This window comes from Alosa sapidissima, chromosome 2, assembly GCF_018492685.1.
Source record: "Alosa sapidissima isolate fAloSap1 chromosome 2, fAloSap1.pri, whole genome shotgun sequence".
NCBI lineage: Eukaryota > Metazoa > Chordata > Actinopteri > Clupeiformes > Clupeidae > Alosa > Alosa sapidissima.
Window position 1 is genome coordinate 401,810 of NC_055958.1, and position 18,436 is coordinate 420,245.

Below are 18,436 nucleotides of genomic sequence, written 5' to 3' on the forward strand. Positions count from 1 at the left end.
GGCGGCTGCCTGAGGGAGGGGGGCAGTGAGGGGGGCAGGGGGAACCCCTGCAGCTTCATCCGGATCAGCTTCATGGCGATGGAGAACTCATGCCTGTCCATGCGCCCATCACTGCTTATGTCTGCCAGAGCCCTGGGAGAGAAAGAGAGAGAGAGAGAGAGAGGGAGAAGGAGAGGGAGGGAGAGAGAGAGGGAGAGAGAGAGGGAGAAGGAGAGGGAGAAGGAGAGGGAGAAGGAGAGAGGGAGAGAGAGAGAGAGAGTAGGATGGAAACGGAGAGTGTTAACTCATTGAATGCCAAGCTGTTTTCGGAATCTTTGTCCTAGAGTGCCAGCAATCTAGACCTTTGTTGATGATTTTTGTACAAAAATCATATTCTGTGTTATAGCTATGAACATATACAATGGCTCGTTTAAAAGGTGAAGCTCTCGGTGGGTGCAAACCGTGTATTTCTACATGCCTCTGTTCCTGAGAAATCCCAAGCTAAACAGTGGCTAGTTTTCATTAAAATCCCTGTTTTTTTTCTAGAAATGGAGATATAACGTCTTTCATGAAATATGAAGTGTTGCCTGTAAACTTTCCGGGAAGTGATCAGCGAGACCTGGCGAGACTGCCACCTAGTGATAGACCCACGAAAATGGCCTGGTTTTGAGATGATGTGCATGCGTCACTGATTCGACCCAAAGCGGCAACCCAGTTATGATAAAATGTCCAGATAAAATGTCCAGATTGTGCGTTTTCATGAGTTTTCGATCGGCATATATTTCATTTCCATTCATCAGAGTGTCTAGTTTCGTAATTTTAAAAAAAAGCTAAAAACGTACTTCACCGGCCCGCTACGCACCTTAATCCGCCACGCACCTTAATCCGGCCCGCCACGCACCTTAATCCGCCACGCACCTTAATCCGGCCCACCGGCCCACCACGCACCTTAATCTGGCCCGCCACGCACCTTAATCCGGCCCGCCACGCACCTTAATCCGGCCCACCGGCCCACCACGCACCTTAATCTGGCCCGCCACGCACCTTAATCCACCACGCACCTTAATCCGGCCCGCCACGCACCTTAATCCGCCACGCACCTTAATCCGGCCCACCGGCCCACCACGCACCTTAATCTGGCCCGCCACGCACCTTAATCCGGCCCGCCACGCACCTTAATCCGGCCCACCGGCCCACCACGCACCTTAATCTGGCTCGCCACGCACCTTAATCCACCACGCACCTTAATCCGGCCCGCTACGCACCTTAATCCACCACGCACCTTAATCCGGCCCGCCACGCACCTTAATCCACCACGCACCTTAATCCGGCCCGCCACGCACCTTAATCCACCACGCACCTTAATCCGGCCCGCCACGCACCTTAATCCACCACGCACCTTAATCCGGCCCGCTACGCACCTTAATCCACCACGCACCTTAATCTGGCCCGCCACGCACCTTAATCCACCACGCACCTTAATCCGGCCCGCTACGCACCTTAATCCACCACGCACCTTAATCCGCCACGCACCTTAATCCGGCCCACCGGCCCACCACGCACCTTAATCTGGCCCGCCACGCACCTTAATCCGGCCCGCCACGCACCTTAATCCGGCCCACCGGCCCACCACGCACCTTAATCTGGCCCGCCACGCACCTTAATCCACCACGCACCTTAATCCGGCCCGCTACGCACCTTAATCCACCACGCACCTTAATCCGGCCCGCCACGCACCTTAATCCACCACGCACCTTAATCCGGCCCGCCACGCACCTTAATCCACCACGCACCTTAATCCGGCCCGCTACGCACCTTAATCCACCACGCACCTTAATCCGGCCCGCCACGCACCTTAATCCACCACGCACCTTAATCCGGCCCGCCACGCACCTTAATCCACCACGCACCTTAATCTGGCCCGCCACGCACCTTAATCCACCACGCACCTTAATCCGGCCCACCACGCACCTTAATCCGGCCCACCGGCCCACCACGCACCTTAATCCACCACGCACCTTAATCTGGCACACCGGCCCACCACGCACCTTAATCCAGCCCACCACGCACCTTAATCCAGCCCACCGGCCCGCCACGCACCTTAATCTGGCCCACCGGCCCACCACGCACCTTAACCCGGCCTGCCGAGCATTTCATTAGGTTATCATGCTGGTCACTGTTTTTTTCCTGCAATAGACTACGTTGTGGTTAGCTTTACTGCAAACTATGCTTCACTCTTTTTAGAGAACATATACAATGTCAATGTCAAAACAGCATGTTAGAGATGATACATACGTTATGCTTCTCCATTTATTTGGGAACGCGTCTGAGCGCGCACGAGAGGGAGGGAGAGAGCGGCAGGTTCCAGCTGGCTTGCCATTGTTGATAACTGATATCTCCTTTTTAATATAAGAAACTTTTAAAAGGAAATCATGAAGGCAACAGTAGTTCCCACTACTGACCATTTATAAACTGTAAGAGGGCACAGGCATAGGCACAGTACCATAGGCTGTATTTGAGAAGAGCAAGCTCTTAAAGTGACAGTGCATCATTTATAAATGAGTGAAACAGCATCAAATTAAAGAAATTCATATTTATATCCATATATTAATATTCATATTGAAACTAAATTACTTTGTCATTATTATCATTTAAATGAGGGGCTTGCCGGCCAATTTTCAAAACCAAATGTGGCCCTTGAGCCAAAACGTTTGCCAACCCCTGCTTTAAACACTAGAAACAATACACTACACAGTACAGACAGACAGTATTTGAACACTACAACCTACACACTACACAGTACAGACAGACAGTCTTTAAGCACTACAAACAACACACTACACAGTACAGACGCATTCTAGAGATTACTCAGGGTCAGGGTGTTAAAGCAGAAGTGTGAGTGTGTGTTGCACTTCCCAAGGTTCCACACTACCTCATCACTCACTGTGCACACACACACACACACACACACACACACACACACACACACACACTTACAATTCTCCTAGTGGTGCAAGTGTTGCAACTCTTGCATTTTTCTAAACAAGATAGTACTACTGCAGAGTACTACTGACTGACGGCTTCGGTTAACGAGGCTAACGTGAGGTTGGATAATGAGGCTTAACAAAGTGGACTAATCAGTTTAGTTAACGAGGTTACGTACCATATCTGCGCCAACACAGCAGGTGGCAGCCCCGACTGGAGGAAGAAGTTCCTACCCTGGTCACCTATAAGAGACAAACAGACACGAATTAGTAGGACACACACACACAAACATCCTCTCTCACTCACTCACACACACACACACACACACACACACACACACACACACACACACACACACACACACACACACACACACACACACTACCAGCAGTGTAAATGTAAGTTTACATTTAATGTTTTAAATTCACATCTTCTACTTTTCCATAACATCTGTAACTTCAGTGTTATAACAAGTTGGCTATCATTACTTAGTGTGTATACAGTGATTTTCTCCACCCTACGTACAAATGTACAAGAGCAACCTAAAGACGGCCGACAGACAGATATTATTGTTTTCAAATCTTGGTGTCTCACAGTCTTCCAAGGCCCTCTTCATTTTGATGAGCAACATCAAAGCAAGATCCTGAAAGGACTTTGCCGGTTCCTGATACTGTAGGTCACTGGTTCTGTAGCCTAACTCACTGTGGTTCTGAATAGTTTGTTGAAGTTTTACAGCTGACTGTTCTGCATAGCTCCAAGAAAGAACTGTTTACATGGTAGATATAATGAATGTGTGTTCTTCAAATACCAGTGTTGTCCTGAGGCATTCTGCTTAGTAGAAGCCTGACAGTCTCCCCTGTCCCCAAATAACCCGACAACTCCAATCTTCTCATGCAGTAATAGTCCCGTCAGACACTAGGATGTAGACTTCAGCAATAGTACACAGTCACACACTAGGATTTAGACTCATACATTAGTCCCCAGTCAGACAAGGATGTAGACTTCTGCAGTAGTACACAGTCACACACTAGGATGTAGACTGGTGCACTAGTACACAGTCACACACTAGGATGTAGACTCATACATTAGTCCCCAGTCAGACAAGGATGTAGACTTCTGCACTAGTACACAGTCACACACTAGGATTTAGACTCATACATTAGTCCCCAGTCAGACAAGGATGTAGACTTCTGCAGTAGTACACAGTCACACACTAGGATGTAGACTCATACATTAGTCCCCAGTCAGACAAGGATGTAGACTTCTGCACTAGTACACAGTCACACACTAGGATGTAGACTGGTGCACTAGTCTCAACTCAGACAGTAGGATGTAGACTTGAGCACTAGTCCCAATACTGTGTGTGTGTGTGTGTGTGTGTGTGTGTGTGTGTGTGTGTGTGAGAGAGAAAGAGAGAGAGAAAGAGAGAGAGAAAGCTCCAAATTATCCAAACATCTAAAGAATAATATTTGGAACATTGGCATAATGAAACAAAAAAACAAAACAAACTAGAATGTTATCGGTCCATAAAATCTAAATATGAATTAGAAGAATATCTCTCTACTGTCAGAGATATAAAGCAGAGACAGATCTTGACCAAATACAGACTCAGTGACCACAGCCTAGCCATAGAAAAAGGCAGACTAAGAAAGTCATGGTTGCCAAGAGAGCAAAGAGTCTGTGGTCACTGTACGACAGGTGAGGTTGAGGCGGAGGTGCACTTTCTTCTTCAATGTAAGAAATATGATCATATTAGAGATACCTACTTCGATAAATTTACCAACCTAATCCCGGAGTTCCGAAACCTGGGAGAACAGGAAGTACTGCCTGTCTTACTTGGACAGCAAGGACAGACAGCAGCTCTTGCTGCTAAATATGTCACTGAATGCCATAGAGCAAGGGACACCACCACTATACACATGTACACCTATCCTCACCATTGTCAGCACCACACAAAGAAAACACTATACTCAAGCACATGAGACACACACACAAACACACACGCACGCACACACACCAGTTTATATGTATACATGTCTTATCTATTGTATGTTCTGTATTGTATTGTCTGATGTCCTGCTTTGACAATGCAAAGAAATATTTGTCATGCAAATAAAGCTACCTTGAACTGAATTGAATTGAATTGAATTTAATTGAATTGAGAGAAAGAGAGGTAGAGGTAGAGGTAGAGAGAGTGTGTGTGTGAGAGAGAGAGAGAGAGAGAGAGAGAGAGAGAGAGAGAGAGAGACATCTCACCGGTAATGTGGCCGGACGGGGTGGGAGACAGACTGAGAAACTGCTGGTCATGTTTGGTTCGTTCGTCTGCAGAGATCACCCAGACGTCCATCCCCCCTGTTACACACACACACACACAGAAGAGAAAAACTGCATCAGAGATATGTAGGAGTTTTAGGATCCTTAAATCATCCACTGTGTGTGTGTGTGTGTGTGTGTGTGTGTGTGTGTGTGTGGTAAGGTTTACCTCCAAAGGGATACTGCGCCATGCTTCAGGCATTCAGTGTTAGAGGAACAGACCTAAAGAGAAAATACAGGGAATGATTCCACATCTCCCTCTCTCTCTCTCTCTCTCTCTCCCTCTCTCTCCTTCCTTCTCTCTCTCTCTCTCTCCATCCCTCCTCATATCCTCTATCTCCTCCCCCAAAAACAGCCTTCCAAATGAACTGTCAAACTCTCAGCTCTGAGTTATAGTTCTCTCTGTGCTGTGCATCTAGACGGCTTCTCTCTCTCCAACTTCCTCTCGTCAAGACTCAGCGCCATCATTCTCCGTTTCACACCCTTAGGCACCTCATACTGGCCTCTCAGTGTCCTCCACATCATTAACGTAAACGCTATCAACACACAGATGACTGTGTATGTGCACAAGAAAGGAGAGAGAGAGACTAACTGTGTGTGAGAGAGGTAGTGTGTTTGTGCGTGTGAGAGAGGGAGAGAAAGAGAGTAAGTGAGAAAGAGTGAATGAGAAAGAGAGAGAGAGGCTCTATCTCTTCCTGTATCTTCCACTCTCTGCTTTTCAGTTTAGTTACTGACATGGACAGAGCATGAGCCTGGGAGGGTCACACACACACACACACACACACACACACAGTACAAAGATGGATAAAAAAACAACAAGAGGAGAATACTCCACACTGTCCAATCACAGTCCTGCTTCTACTCCCACTCCTCCACAGTGGCTACGTTCAGGAGAAGGGGGGAGAGACTGCATGTGACCAACCACACACGTCAGGGATGGAGTTCACCTCATTTGGCTTGATGGCATCACTACTCCCTTAACTCAGTCATTTCCGCCAGCAGGATGAAGTTTTGGTGAACGCTGTGTGTATAAATGGAGGCCCCCCTCCCCGTCTCTTTTCCCCGGGGTTTTTCAGAGCACGGGCTGTGACTATGGCCAATGTCACTACAAGGACGTGTGAAATTAAGCCACGAGGGAGGGATGGAGAGAGGAGAGCAGAGGAAACGGGAGAGGCGACAAAGAAAGAGGGAGAGATAAGGAACCGCGGGCAGAGAGAGAGAGAGAGAGAGAAAGAGGGATACTATAGCAGCACTGATGCATGGCAACGATTACGTTACAACACAGGTAGATAGAAGCGCACAGTTGTCTTCTCCCACGAAGCCGGTTTCGGCGGTTGACCAGCCGCATTAAAAATTCAGTGCGGCGAGAACAGCCTAGTTTACGCCACGCCGTGCCCGGATGTCGCCGTAAGGCTACAACCCCCGGTTTGACATTACAGCCGCGTTAGTTAGCGCATGCAGGCTACACCAAGTCCCGTTACGTCCGCGCTGTAGCTATAATTTAAGCCGGAGATTTGTTTTCTGAAGGCCACCGGGGACTGACATTTCAAAACAAGCGCTCGTTCGCTCGTTCACTAATGACAAAAGAGCCCGATTGTTGCCACATCCAAAACAAACGTGATTGAGGATAGAATTATTTGGAGGACGCGTGAGCCCCTTGCGACAGCATCCTTAATAGAACATAATCGTGGTGGGTCACCAAACCTCACCCTTTGTCGGTGCGTTGCGGATGACAAGCTAACCCAGTTTCTGCCCTTCAATGGGCCAAATCTCAGATAAGCGTTGAACGACTCTCTTTGATTACATAAAAATCATTGGCGAAAATAGGTTAGGCAACAATTAATTCCTACATCAATATTCATCAGCTTGTGCAGAGAGTATCCCTGCCTTTGAATCAGCTGTGTAGCTCTGGTCAAATCCATAATAGCTTAGGCTACAAGGTGCTCAGACTATGATCACTAGCCTACCAGGGTGACCTCCTTGATTTGCGGGCAGTATGCATCTCTCTCTGCCTCTCTTCTCTGCCTTTGGTCGCGTCACAATCCCTGCTTCTGTATGAGGTTGCAGAACATAGTCATTCACTCAATGTAAAGGCATAAACAAATAAAATAAAAATGCCACCGACCCGGTCTTACCTCATGCCGAACCTCATCATTAATCACATCAGTGAGACGGCTCATTCATTGTGGTTAGCGGTGCGGGGTCGATTGCTGCGGGTTGCTTTCTTTACGGGCAAGCTGACATGCGCACTGGCTTCAGCTCGCCCCAGCCTGATTAGGATGACAGACAGGCACAGGAGCCAATGAAACACTGATGTGCTAATGCCATGACTAGCCCCTAGCATGAAACACACACACGCACACACACACACACATTTTCTGTTTTGTATCAGATTTGTTCACAGCTTGTTGGGCAGAAAACGTGTCTTGATTGCATTGGTAGGCTGCAGAATTGTTTCAACGGATCTCTAATGTTGCATTTGTTGTACAGCAAATTAAGGTATATAAAACATCAGCAGGAATAGTAAACGCAGATGTAAGAAGTCCTTGTATAAACACGACAATGCAGACTAATATTTGTGTAGACACCATATGGACCGAGGGGCGCCCTGGTGGTGAAAGGCAGACACTGCAGCCAGTCAAGTCAAAACGCAAATATATTACAATTACAGTAATGAGGCCAGGGGTGGAGGAAAAGAAACGGGAGGAGATGACTGATAAAACAGAGAACAGTTAGACGGAGAGAAAAAGAGAAGAAAACAAACAACACACACCTGGAAAAGAAAGAGGAGAAATAAAAACACGAGAGAATAATCAGGCCAAGGTGAAGCGGCAGAGGGACCAGGTAAACGGATACGGATCCACTGATCCATCATGCTCTTGTTGTGTAGGGAGAGAGAAGAGAGGAGAGAGCAGTAGAGAGCAGTGTTAAAACAGATCACACTAGAACACTAGACCACTCTAGACCCACCAGAACAGCCTTTCATCTGTAGGCCTGTAACCGGAAGCCTGACCAGAGAGGGGGTGAACCAGACAAGCATTCACACATCTCGTCCACATCCACTCCCAGAACCAGCAGCAAAAAAAGGCCTATTCTGTTATGTTTGTTTATGGTATTTGGCAGATGTTTTTGCCCAAAGCAGTGTATGAACAGTAGGCTATATGAACACTAAAATAAAAAGTTTAAAATAAAGTTGAAAGGCCTACATTTAGCATAATAGAAATAGTAATAACAACAACAATATTAGTAACTATAACAATGTCAAATATAAAAGATGATACAAATAATGAGTTTTCATATTAACAAAAAACATTAACATACAAACCTTAACTCTGTAAGCAAATTAATTAGGATAATTGCAAGGTGAACAGATGAGTCTTTACGCTTTACTCTACATTACATCTAGGCCCGTGTGAAGAGGGTTTGTGTATTCTCTCCATAGCTTCTTTGGTTCACATGAATATGTGGACAAGACTTGAGGCCTTACAAGAATGGCATTTTCATGCCACAGTGCTGATTCTGGCAAAATGCTGCTGATATTTGAGCAGTCAGCAGTCAATGAACTCATTTGTGCTGTGGATGCAATGTGTTGATTGGCTGGAATTGTTTATGGCTGTCACTTAGTATGTTTTTTTTATTTATAGCGCCACAACAGAGTTTTTTATTTGTTTGTTTGTTTGTTTGTTTGTTTGTTTGTATGTTTTTGAGCGTACATGCAGAAAAGGAAACTAGAGGATTGCAAAGAGCACTTTGGTATATACTGTAAGTACATATACTCTTTTGATCCCATGAGGGAAATTTGGTCTCTGCATTTAATCCAATCCATGAATTAGTGAAACACACTCAGCACACAGTGAACACAGAGTGAGGTGAAGCACACACTAATCTCGGCGCAGTGAGCTGCCTGCAACAACAGCGGCGCTCGGGGAGCAGTGAGGGGTCAGGTGCCTTGCTCAAGGGCACTTCAGCCATTCCTACTGGTCGGGGTTCGAACCGGCAACCCTCCGATTACAAGTCTGAAGCACGTGTGCGTGTGTTTATTTGTGTGTGTTTACGTGCATGTGTGAGTGGGGGTGTGTGCATGTTTGTGTGTGTGTGTGTGTGTGTGCATGTGTGTGCCTGGATGTGTGTGTGTGTGTTTCTGTTTGTACGTGTGTGTGGGTGTGTTTGTTTGTGTGTGTGTGCAACATTCATAAATGCAAGTCACTGCTAAACACAACTCCACACCATACATTTGTCATGAAACTCATGCTAGTCACAGTCCAACACAGGTTGTGATGTTATAAATTTTAATTTTATATTTTGTATTTGTTTATATAAAGTATTAAGGACTTTTATAGTTGATTTCCCTGTCTGTTTACCTTTGTGTGTTTTATATCAGATAAAATAATGATTCTAGTCTTGCACTAGTAATACTGTATCTTTGCACTGTTCACTTTTTGCACTACCTCCATGATATTACACTCTAAGATCTCACTGCATTACTTCCACTTATGCATACTGCATCACAGTGACAGTTCCCTATGGAATCTGAAATCTGGTGGACAGATCATCTCACAATTGTATTTCCATCTATCTATCTATTTATCTATTTATGAGCTTTGTAGCTTACTAGTATCAATTCAAGTATTCATATTCACACAATATTCATGAAGTCCATATACTGTAAGCAGTCTCAGTTCAACATGGCTGGGCACATCACCCATTGTTAATGAGGTCTTGGCTAGTCCCACTTTAGCATGGCTCCTGCACTCATTCAATGTCCATGGGGTTGATACTAGTCCCACTTCAACATAACAGTGTGCAATTCAATGTCCATGGGGTTGATACTAGTCCCACTTCAACATAACAGTGCTCCATCCATTGTCTGTTGGCTTGATGCTTCCCAGCTAAAAATGGCTGTGCACTCTACCCACTGTTGATGAAGTTGGGCAGGACTGCACCCGAACTAGAGTCAGGTAAGTGGAGGTGGTGTGAGCGGCGCGGTTGAGAGCGATGGTGCACTTGTATCCCTCTGCGGTTTGAGCCAGAGTCCCGGGGAAGCCGTGCTTGCTGTCCAGATATTTTTCCCACCAACTGAACACAAGCACACCAGTTAAAACCGTGTCTTCATCAGCAGGGTGGAGAAATGACAACAGAACAGGTTTTATGAACAGTGAATCAGTTGAAGGTGTACGTATACAATAGTCAACAGTGTGAGGTAAAAAAGTTTGACGTAATGTCAAAAACGCCTTTGCTCCTGCCTGATGCTTAGCATCCTGCCTGGTGTCTTAAAGGTAGGGTATGTGATGCTTAGCATCCTGCCTGGTGTCTTAAAGGTAGGGTATGTGATGCTGGATGATGCCTGGTGTCTTAAAGGTAGGGTACGTGATGCTGGATGATGCCTGGTGTCTTAAAGGTAGGGTATGTGATGCTGGATGATGCCTGGTGTCTTAAAGGTAGGGTACGTGATGTTGGATGCTGTCGTGTTGGTTTATGTTTATGTTTTTCTTTTGTCCAAAAGCAATTTATATCATATTTGACCAAAAGACAAACAAAAAAAACTCCAGAGATGTACTACACCTCTCTTCAGTTCATGGAGCCAGGGCTGTTTTTTTTTTACAGTGTACTATTTATGTTACAGTGTACTATTTATGTGGTGTCTGGTGTGTCTGTGGTGCCTGGTGTCTGTGGTGCCTGGTGTGTCTGTGGTGCCTGGTGTGTCTGTGATGTCTGTTGTGTCTGTGATGTCTGGTGTCTGTGGTGCCTGGTGTGTCTGTGGTGCCTGGTGTCTGTGGTGCCTGGTGTCTGGTGTGTCTGTTGTGCCTGGTGTGTCTGTCGTGTCTGTGGTGCCTGGTGTGTCTGTGGTGTTGTACTCACCTGCACACAAACAGCATCCTGCCCGGTGTGTCTGTGGTGTAGCCTGCCCACATGGAGTCAGAGTGGGGGCCTCCAGGGATCCACAGGTAACCTTTACTCTCACAGGGGTCCAGCAGCAACTACACCGGAACACACACACGCACGCACGCACGCACACACACACACACACACAAAGGCTCTTTTATAATACCACTTTGTAATTCTGCCACATGTGCTGTTGTATTACATACAGTACAAGTCAGTGGTGCTGTGTAGCTAATTGAAGCATCTGAGCATGTTTTTGACAGACCATAGTTGCATACCTTCTATGTTAACATCAGAGAAAGTGAAACACTCTGCGTTACCATTCTATGTCATCTTTAAAGGCACAGTCCTTGATCCTGTTGAGCGTACCTCATATTTGGTGGCTCTCATTGTCTTGCCATCGTAGCCAAAGAGGCAGGAGTCCCGCCCAGCCACCGTGTAGAGCCAGCCAGAGTGCCAGTCTCCGCCGGGGCCCGTAGCCCGACACACCCGCTTGCCAGAGGGGCTTTTAACAGTGCCTGCATGAGCAGAATCCCTTATCTCATTAACACACAATAAACTTAACTAAACTTCATGAAAACAGAGGTACCTGAAGTATATTGGAACTTCTCATAAACACAGACAACCATATACAATACACACACAGATGCCTATAGTAATGTACTTACAGTATAGAAAGATGAGAGATAGATAAATAGACAGATAGCTAGATAGACAGACTTTGCAAGATGAATTTGCATAACTAAATTCATCTTGTAGGCCTAGTATCAATGTTGGACCTCAGGATTCTTTATCTGCCAGCGTGACAAATAGAAGAGCCTAAAAATGTGTCTTAGACATTTAACTCATGTATATTCAACACTGAACCAACAGACATGCATGGTAGACACTGAACCCACAGACATGCATGTTAGACATTGAACCCACAGACATGCATGTTAGACATTGAACCCACAGACATGCATGGAAGACACTGAACCCACCATTAGGTATGTGTGTGACCTCGGCCCAGTGCAGGCTGGACCCACCATTAGGTATGTGTGTGACCTCGGCCCAGTGCAGGCTGGACCCACCATTAGGTATGTGTGCGACCTCGGCCCAGTGCAGGCTGAACCCACCATTAGGTATGTGTGTGACCTCGGCCCAGTGCAGGCTAAACCCACCATTAGGTATGTGTGTGACCTCGGCCCAGTGCAGGCTGGGTATGTGTGCGACCTCGGCCCAGTGCAGGCTGGACCCACCATTAGGTATGTGTGTGACCTCGGCCCAGTGCAGGCTGAACCCACCATTAGGTATGTGTGTGACCTCGGCCCAGTGCAGGCTGAACCCACCATTAGGTATGTGTGTGACCTCGGCCCAGTGCAGGCTGGGTATGTGTGCGACCTCGGCCCAGTGCAGGCTGGACCCACCATTAGGTATGTGTGTGACCTCGGCCCAGTGCAGGCTGAACCCACCATTAGGTATGTGTGTGACCTCGGCCCAGTGCAGGCTGGGTAATCTGCACTCCTGCTTCCGGTTCTTGAGCCACGGCACCACACAGGTGCACACGGGCGCGTGGTTAAAGGTGGCGCAGACGCCGTTGGCTCCGCAGGGCGAGCTGCTACAGCCGTCCACACACCTGTAGGGATTTAGACACACACACACACACATACACACATTAATTAACCAAACCGTGACGTCAAAACAGAGGTACACACTGAACCGTGGTTTTTGACCCCTACACACCTGCCGGCGTGGCACACCTCGCTGTCCTCACACATGCTGCTGCTGGAGCAGCGGGGTCCCGCGCACGGGCCAGACGGGCTGAAGGGCCTGCAGGGGGCGCCGCTGCACCGGTAGACCTCAGAGCGCTCTCCGCTTGGCAGCAGGGCGGCGCTGTGGTCACATGACGCCTCACATACCGTGGTGCCGTTCTCCGTTCTGCACTGGGTGGCACCGTTTCTGGGTTCCGTGTAGCACACGGGCAAGGCACTCCACCGTCCGTTAGAACACTGCGCTGTCTCTGGGAACGCCTTGAAGCTTCCGGAACATTTGAGCTGGACGCGCTGCTGGTCAGCGCTGTGGTGTGGCCTCTGGCAGTGGCTATTGACCAGGTGATCAGCGCTGAGAGGACCACACCCAGTGCCCACGGAGAGATTCTGAGTATTTACAAAAGTAGGGTCTATGGGTTTACCATACACAAATATGAAATATTTCTCCCAGGCTGAAACCCCCTCTGACCTAAGGGTGCTCACGGACATGACAAAGTCGTCCAGTTTTTCTGCGTAGGTGGCCGAGCAGGCGATTGGATCGTGCGGTTGAACTGACGGATCTTTTGGATGCAAGAGCAGCTCTTGTAGAGCCTCCAGAAGGCTTGAGTCCTCTTCCCCTTTATTCCCTCTTAACATGTTGTCAAACTGGAACAGGAGATACGTAAATGCCCCTTCTGTCTTTAGAATGTCCCCAACATTTGAGACAAATCTATCAGTAGAAATCTGTTGTCCTTTCAACAAAGCAGCCTGATGACTTAGAAAGGACAGTTTATCCATCACATCCTGGTAGCGTAGTTTCACCCAGTGTAATCTCTCTCGTGCCTCTGCGTGCCTTGCTTGTTCCTGAACTCGGAAGTAAACTGCAGTTTTGTCTGGAACAGGGTTGACATTAACGGAGCTGATCTTTTCCTTCAAGGCTCTCGAGTTCCTGATTTCGTTCCAGATGTCATTCTCACAACTGCGACCATAGAACCCGGTCTCACATAGACAGAATCCTACGGAGGAGTTCTGAGCTTGCCTACAGGTTCCATGCCGACACTTTAGCATTGAGCAGCTGGGGTGGTCAAGACTTCCCATGCTCTTCAAAACAACAGTGTTGATGTATGTTCCTGTTGTTATGAACATAAAGTTTGTATAGCAGTTCACAGTGACGGTGTCGCCGACGGTCGTGTAGTCTAAAGACTCGGGGGTGGCGTGAGCAAAAGCCATCTGCTTCACCAGGCTGCTGGGGAAAACCTCTGACATGTTCTCCTGCACCAAAGGGCAAACATGTTTGTTCTTCTCCATTTTCTGATGCGTTTCTACACGGCGAGCTGCGTCGACCTCCGCCTCACTGCTGCGAGGGACGAGGTAGACCGCCCGGCCCTGAGAGTGCATTGTGATGGAGTATCCGTACGTGAACCCATAATCCAAGCTGGAGTCCAGGACGATGACAGTCCAGGTAAACCAGCTGAACTTGGCGTCCAGGTGGGCCTTGATGTCTGTGGCCATCGACCTGATCTCTGAGAACGGACCGGTCATGATCTCCTCCACGTCCTTCCTGACCCATGCCGCGTACCCGTCCGTGCAGTCGAGAAGTCTCCTCTGGAGGAACTTCGAGAGCGAGAGCAGATGCTCGGCGGCCGGTAGAGCCCTCTGCAGGTCGGCGCGTTCACTCTTGAGCTTGTCGTAGATCGTGCTGACGAAGGAACCTCGGATCATCAGAGCCGTGACGTAGGACGAGAACCTCGTCAGCACTCGCACGTCCCCCTCAGACTGCTCCCAGATCAGCTGCAGCAGACTCTGCCCTCTCAGCGGGCTGCTCTCGGTGACGCGCCTGTGGAAGCTCATGACGCCGTCCTCCGTCCCCCTGCTCTCGCAGTGGCCAGTGAATCTCTCCGCCGCCCTGGTCCTCTCCTCGGGGGTGTCGACCGCGGCGAGGCTGGCCACGAGCTGCTCCAGCTGGGCCCAGCCGTTCAGCAGGACGCCCTCCTCCTCGCTCGGCCAGAGAGGCATGCTGGGAAGTGGCCGGACCTGGGCGGAGAGGGAGTCCAGCTCCCTGCTGACCTGCCTGAATCGCCTCTTCATGTACGTCACGTGAGGGCTGGTCTTCGGCACGAAGCCAAGTGTGAAGCGCACAAGCGAGCCAAACGCTTCCATGAAGGGAACGAGCTTGGCGACACCATCGAAGGCTTCCAGGCCATCTTTTAGCATACTTTGGTTGTGGGAGTGAGTGAGCGTGTTCGCGATGTTGACCAGATCGGTCAGACTCCCGTGAGCGGCTGAGAAACTCGAGGTGGTCTTGTCCATTAGCACTGCAGCTTCTCTGTCACCAGTCTGGCCTTCTGATTGGCCAATCAGGACGCACAGCAGGACGCACAGCAATGACACACAGATCCTCAGGGTAGCCATCTTCACTCCTGTCTGAAAACACAGGAAATACACACACACACACATTAGGGACTAATTGTGGCCCAAGCCGTAGCATAAACTGGGTTCAAGTATCTGTGGGGACCCAGGTTAAAGCCCAGCCTGCCAACATCTCTTACTTTGATTCCATGTGTCTTTCTGCACCGTCCTATCTGACACACACACATACATACATACACACACACACACACACACATTAATGGTAGCTCAGGCAGTCACGTTGCATACCATGCATGGGCTCAAGGGTTCAAGTTTGAGTATGATTCCGGCCTGCAGGCTTACTGCCAACTGCCAAGTCTCTGTCTTTTTTATATAATGTCTCTCCATAGTGTCCAATCTACACAACATCTGAAAGGCCTCTACATTCATGGACTAGACAGTGCTACTCAGAGGCTAGTGTTGGAGAGCTTAGAATTTCAATAAATTACAGTTTTCCTCTTGGGTCTCCTCTTCCTGACACATGCATGTGCACTGGTTTACTCATCAGCATACCAAACTAACAGACAGCTTGACATACAGAACCTCCTGGTCCTCACAGACGGTCAGGCCCATTATGCCCCCCATAATTATATCATTAACCACTCATGTTCTGTGTACATCATTTAAAATGGGAAATAACCTTAAGAAGAGTTATTCCTTAAATGACTACCCTGCTCAAAAAAACAGCTAGAAACCAGCTTATGCTGGTAGCTGGTTTTAGCTGGTCTTTGATGGTTTTCTTACATCTCTTGCTGGTCTTTGCTGGTGTAGCTGGTTGGACCACCAGCTGGATATGCTGGCGTGACCATCTAAGGAAGCTGGTCATGCTGGTGTGACCAGCCTGTCTTGTGGGATACAGCTGGTGCAAGATGGTCATGCTGGTGACCAGCCTGTCAAGCTGGTCATACTGGTTTGCTAGAATGACCAACATAAGCTGGCATGGCCAGTTAAACCAGCACTATAGACCAGCAACACCAGCTAAAATGACCAGCTTGAGGTGGTACGACAAGCAAAACCAGCTGAATTACCATCATAAGCTGGGAAAACCAGCTGAAGGTATGTTTTCGCAAGTGTTTTGCTGGTCTAGCAGGTCAACCATCATAGGGTGGTCAAACAAGCTGGTTAACAAGCTGGTCAACCAGCAAACCACCTTTAGCTGGTCAGGCTGTTTTTTTCAGCAGGGAAGTTGAGCAACCCGTTTGCCAATGAGAGCACCAGCAGCTATGCTTAGGAAAGCACATAATGTGCTCAACAAACACATGCTGTTAGCACAACAACAGCCTCAGTCTCTCTGAAACTGGAAACAGATAACCGAAGGATATGACGCCACAGACTGAGGACGACTCTGACAGACTAAAGTATTTGGAAGCTTTCTAGCTTCAAAAAAGAATAACAAACTACACACAGTACTTCAGCTGTGTAAGATAAGCGGTGAAATTAATTGCACACAAGCAGAATGCAAACTCTGGCAGACATCACAAGCAAACCGCATTCACTCCTTGGCATACAACACCAAAATGGCAGCTACACCACATGTTACTACAGGACCACTTATGCATCACCATTAGGTCACATACACTGCTAATCAATGAGAAACAACACAAGCCCATGTAATGGAGGCGAACTGAGCTAGCGTGCTAGTTGCACGTCTAAATCCTCACAGCCCTAACCTTAAGAGCGCTTCTAACCGCTGAGTTGGAACCCTGGGCTTTTAGCTCAGTGGTTAGAGCGTTCGACTCCCATGCCGGTGTGTGTTGAGGTGGCGGATTTGAGGGCCGTGAGCGGCGGACGAATTACGACCTCTGTTACACCCACATATGATGAACTTCATAAATGTGTTTGTTACTCATGTTCCTCAGTAAATTGCTTAACAGTGTAACAAGAGCAATGTAATATGCAAGATGGACTAAATAAATAATTGGACTAAAGCTGTAATTTAACTGTAATGTAGAAAACCTATCGCACTGCCCTGCTGAAAAAAACAGCTAGAAACCAGCTTATGCTGGTAGCTGGTTTTAGCTGGTTTTAGCTGGTCTTTAGATGGTTTTCTTCCAGCTCTTGCTGGTCTTTGCTGGTGTAGCTGGTTGGACCACCAGCTGGATATGCTGGCGTGACCATCTGAGGAAACTGGTCATGCTAGTTTGACCAGCTTGTCGTGTGGGATACAGCTGGTGCAAGATGGTCATGCTGGTGACCAGCCTGCCAAGCTTGACATTGTTGGTGTAAGATGGTCATGCTGGTTTGACCAACATAAGCTGGCACGGCCAGTTAAACCAGCAGTGTAGACCAGCAACACCAGCTAAAATGACCAGCTTGAGGTGGTACGACAAGCAAAACCAGCTGAATTACCATCGTTAGGTGGGTAAACCAGCTGAAGGTATGTTTTCGCAAGAGATTTCCTGGTCTAGCTGGTCAACCATCATAGGGTGGTCAAACAAGCTGGTTAAGAAATTGACAATAAAGCTGACTTTGACTTTGAACAAGCTGGTCAACCAGCAAACCACCTTTAGCTGGTCAGGCTGTTTTTTTCAGCAGGGTAATAACAATCTTGTTGTATAGTAGAGACTCTTTGTAACAGCAAATATGGCTGAAGACATAACAGGCTTGTTTACCCAGCATTTCCCCCAAAGCCAATCACATGAGTGTCCTACCTCAGACTGCACAGCACAACACACCACTCGACCATAGCCACAACTCAGCTGCCTTCTCGGATTCCAGGAAATATATGTGTGTTTGGGGGAGTGTGTGTGTGTGAGAGAGACTGAAGGAGGGAGGAGGAGTGTGTATTGGTGTCTGGGGAGGGGGGGGTAGGTATGTGTGTCGGAGGGGAAAAAGGGGTGTGTGTGTGTGTTTTCGGGAAATGATGTCAGTCTTGCACATGAAAATGGTAAATTCCCGTATATTCTGAAGATAAACAGTAAGTAGCCTCTGTGCTCTTCAATTGTTTTTCTCTCAACACACACACACACACACTTCTGTCTCTAACATACACACTCCTACACACACACACACACACACACTTCTGTCTCTAACATACACACTCCTACACATGCACACACACACACAGACACACACAACTCTATTGCTGTAACACTTCAGTCAAAGTTTTCAATATATCCTGGAGAACTGTATTATGC

General features: G+C 47.9%; 2 protein-coding genes across 6 annotated transcripts in view; both read right to left on the reverse strand.

The window, feature by feature from the left end:
• LOC121694656 (intersectin-1-like) overlaps positions 1-7,498 on the reverse strand; it is a 36,135-nt gene extending 28,637 nt beyond the window's left edge. For 4 of the 5 annotated variants that reach the window (XM_042074915.1, XM_042074924.1, XM_042074934.1 and 1 more), the window contains exons 1-5: positions 7,413-7,498; positions 5,447-5,499; positions 5,221-5,316; positions 3,143-3,206; positions 1-132 (exon numbers count right to left, since the gene is read on the reverse strand). The exon at positions 1-132 is cut by the window's left edge and continues 41 nt beyond it. In XM_042074915.1, the coding sequence (XP_041930849.1) occupies positions 1-132; positions 3,143-3,206; positions 5,221-5,316; positions 5,447-5,468 (314 nt within the window). In that variant the 5' untranslated portion in view covers positions 5,469-5,499; positions 7,413-7,498. Of the gene's footprint in view, positions 133-3,142; positions 3,207-5,220; positions 5,317-5,446; positions 5,500-7,402 lie in introns of all 5 variants that reach the window. The other variant, XM_042074906.1, reaches the window with a different exon arrangement.
• Positions 7,499-9,577: 2,079 nt separating this feature from the next.
• On the reverse strand, positions 9,578-18,037 carry LOC121694679 (SE-cephalotoxin-like). Its single transcript, XM_042074956.1, has 6 exons — positions 17,951-18,037; positions 12,886-15,314; positions 12,615-12,778; positions 11,530-11,678; positions 11,137-11,255; positions 9,578-10,353 (listed from the first exon to the last, which is right to left on the reverse strand). Exons 2-6 carry the CDS (start codon positions 15,300-15,302, stop codon positions 10,167-10,169), a joined length of 3,036 nt encoding a protein of 1,011 aa, XP_041930890.1. The 5' UTR covers positions 15,303-15,314; positions 17,951-18,037; the 3' UTR covers positions 9,578-10,166.
• Between the last annotated feature and the right edge of the window lie 399 nt (positions 18,038-18,436).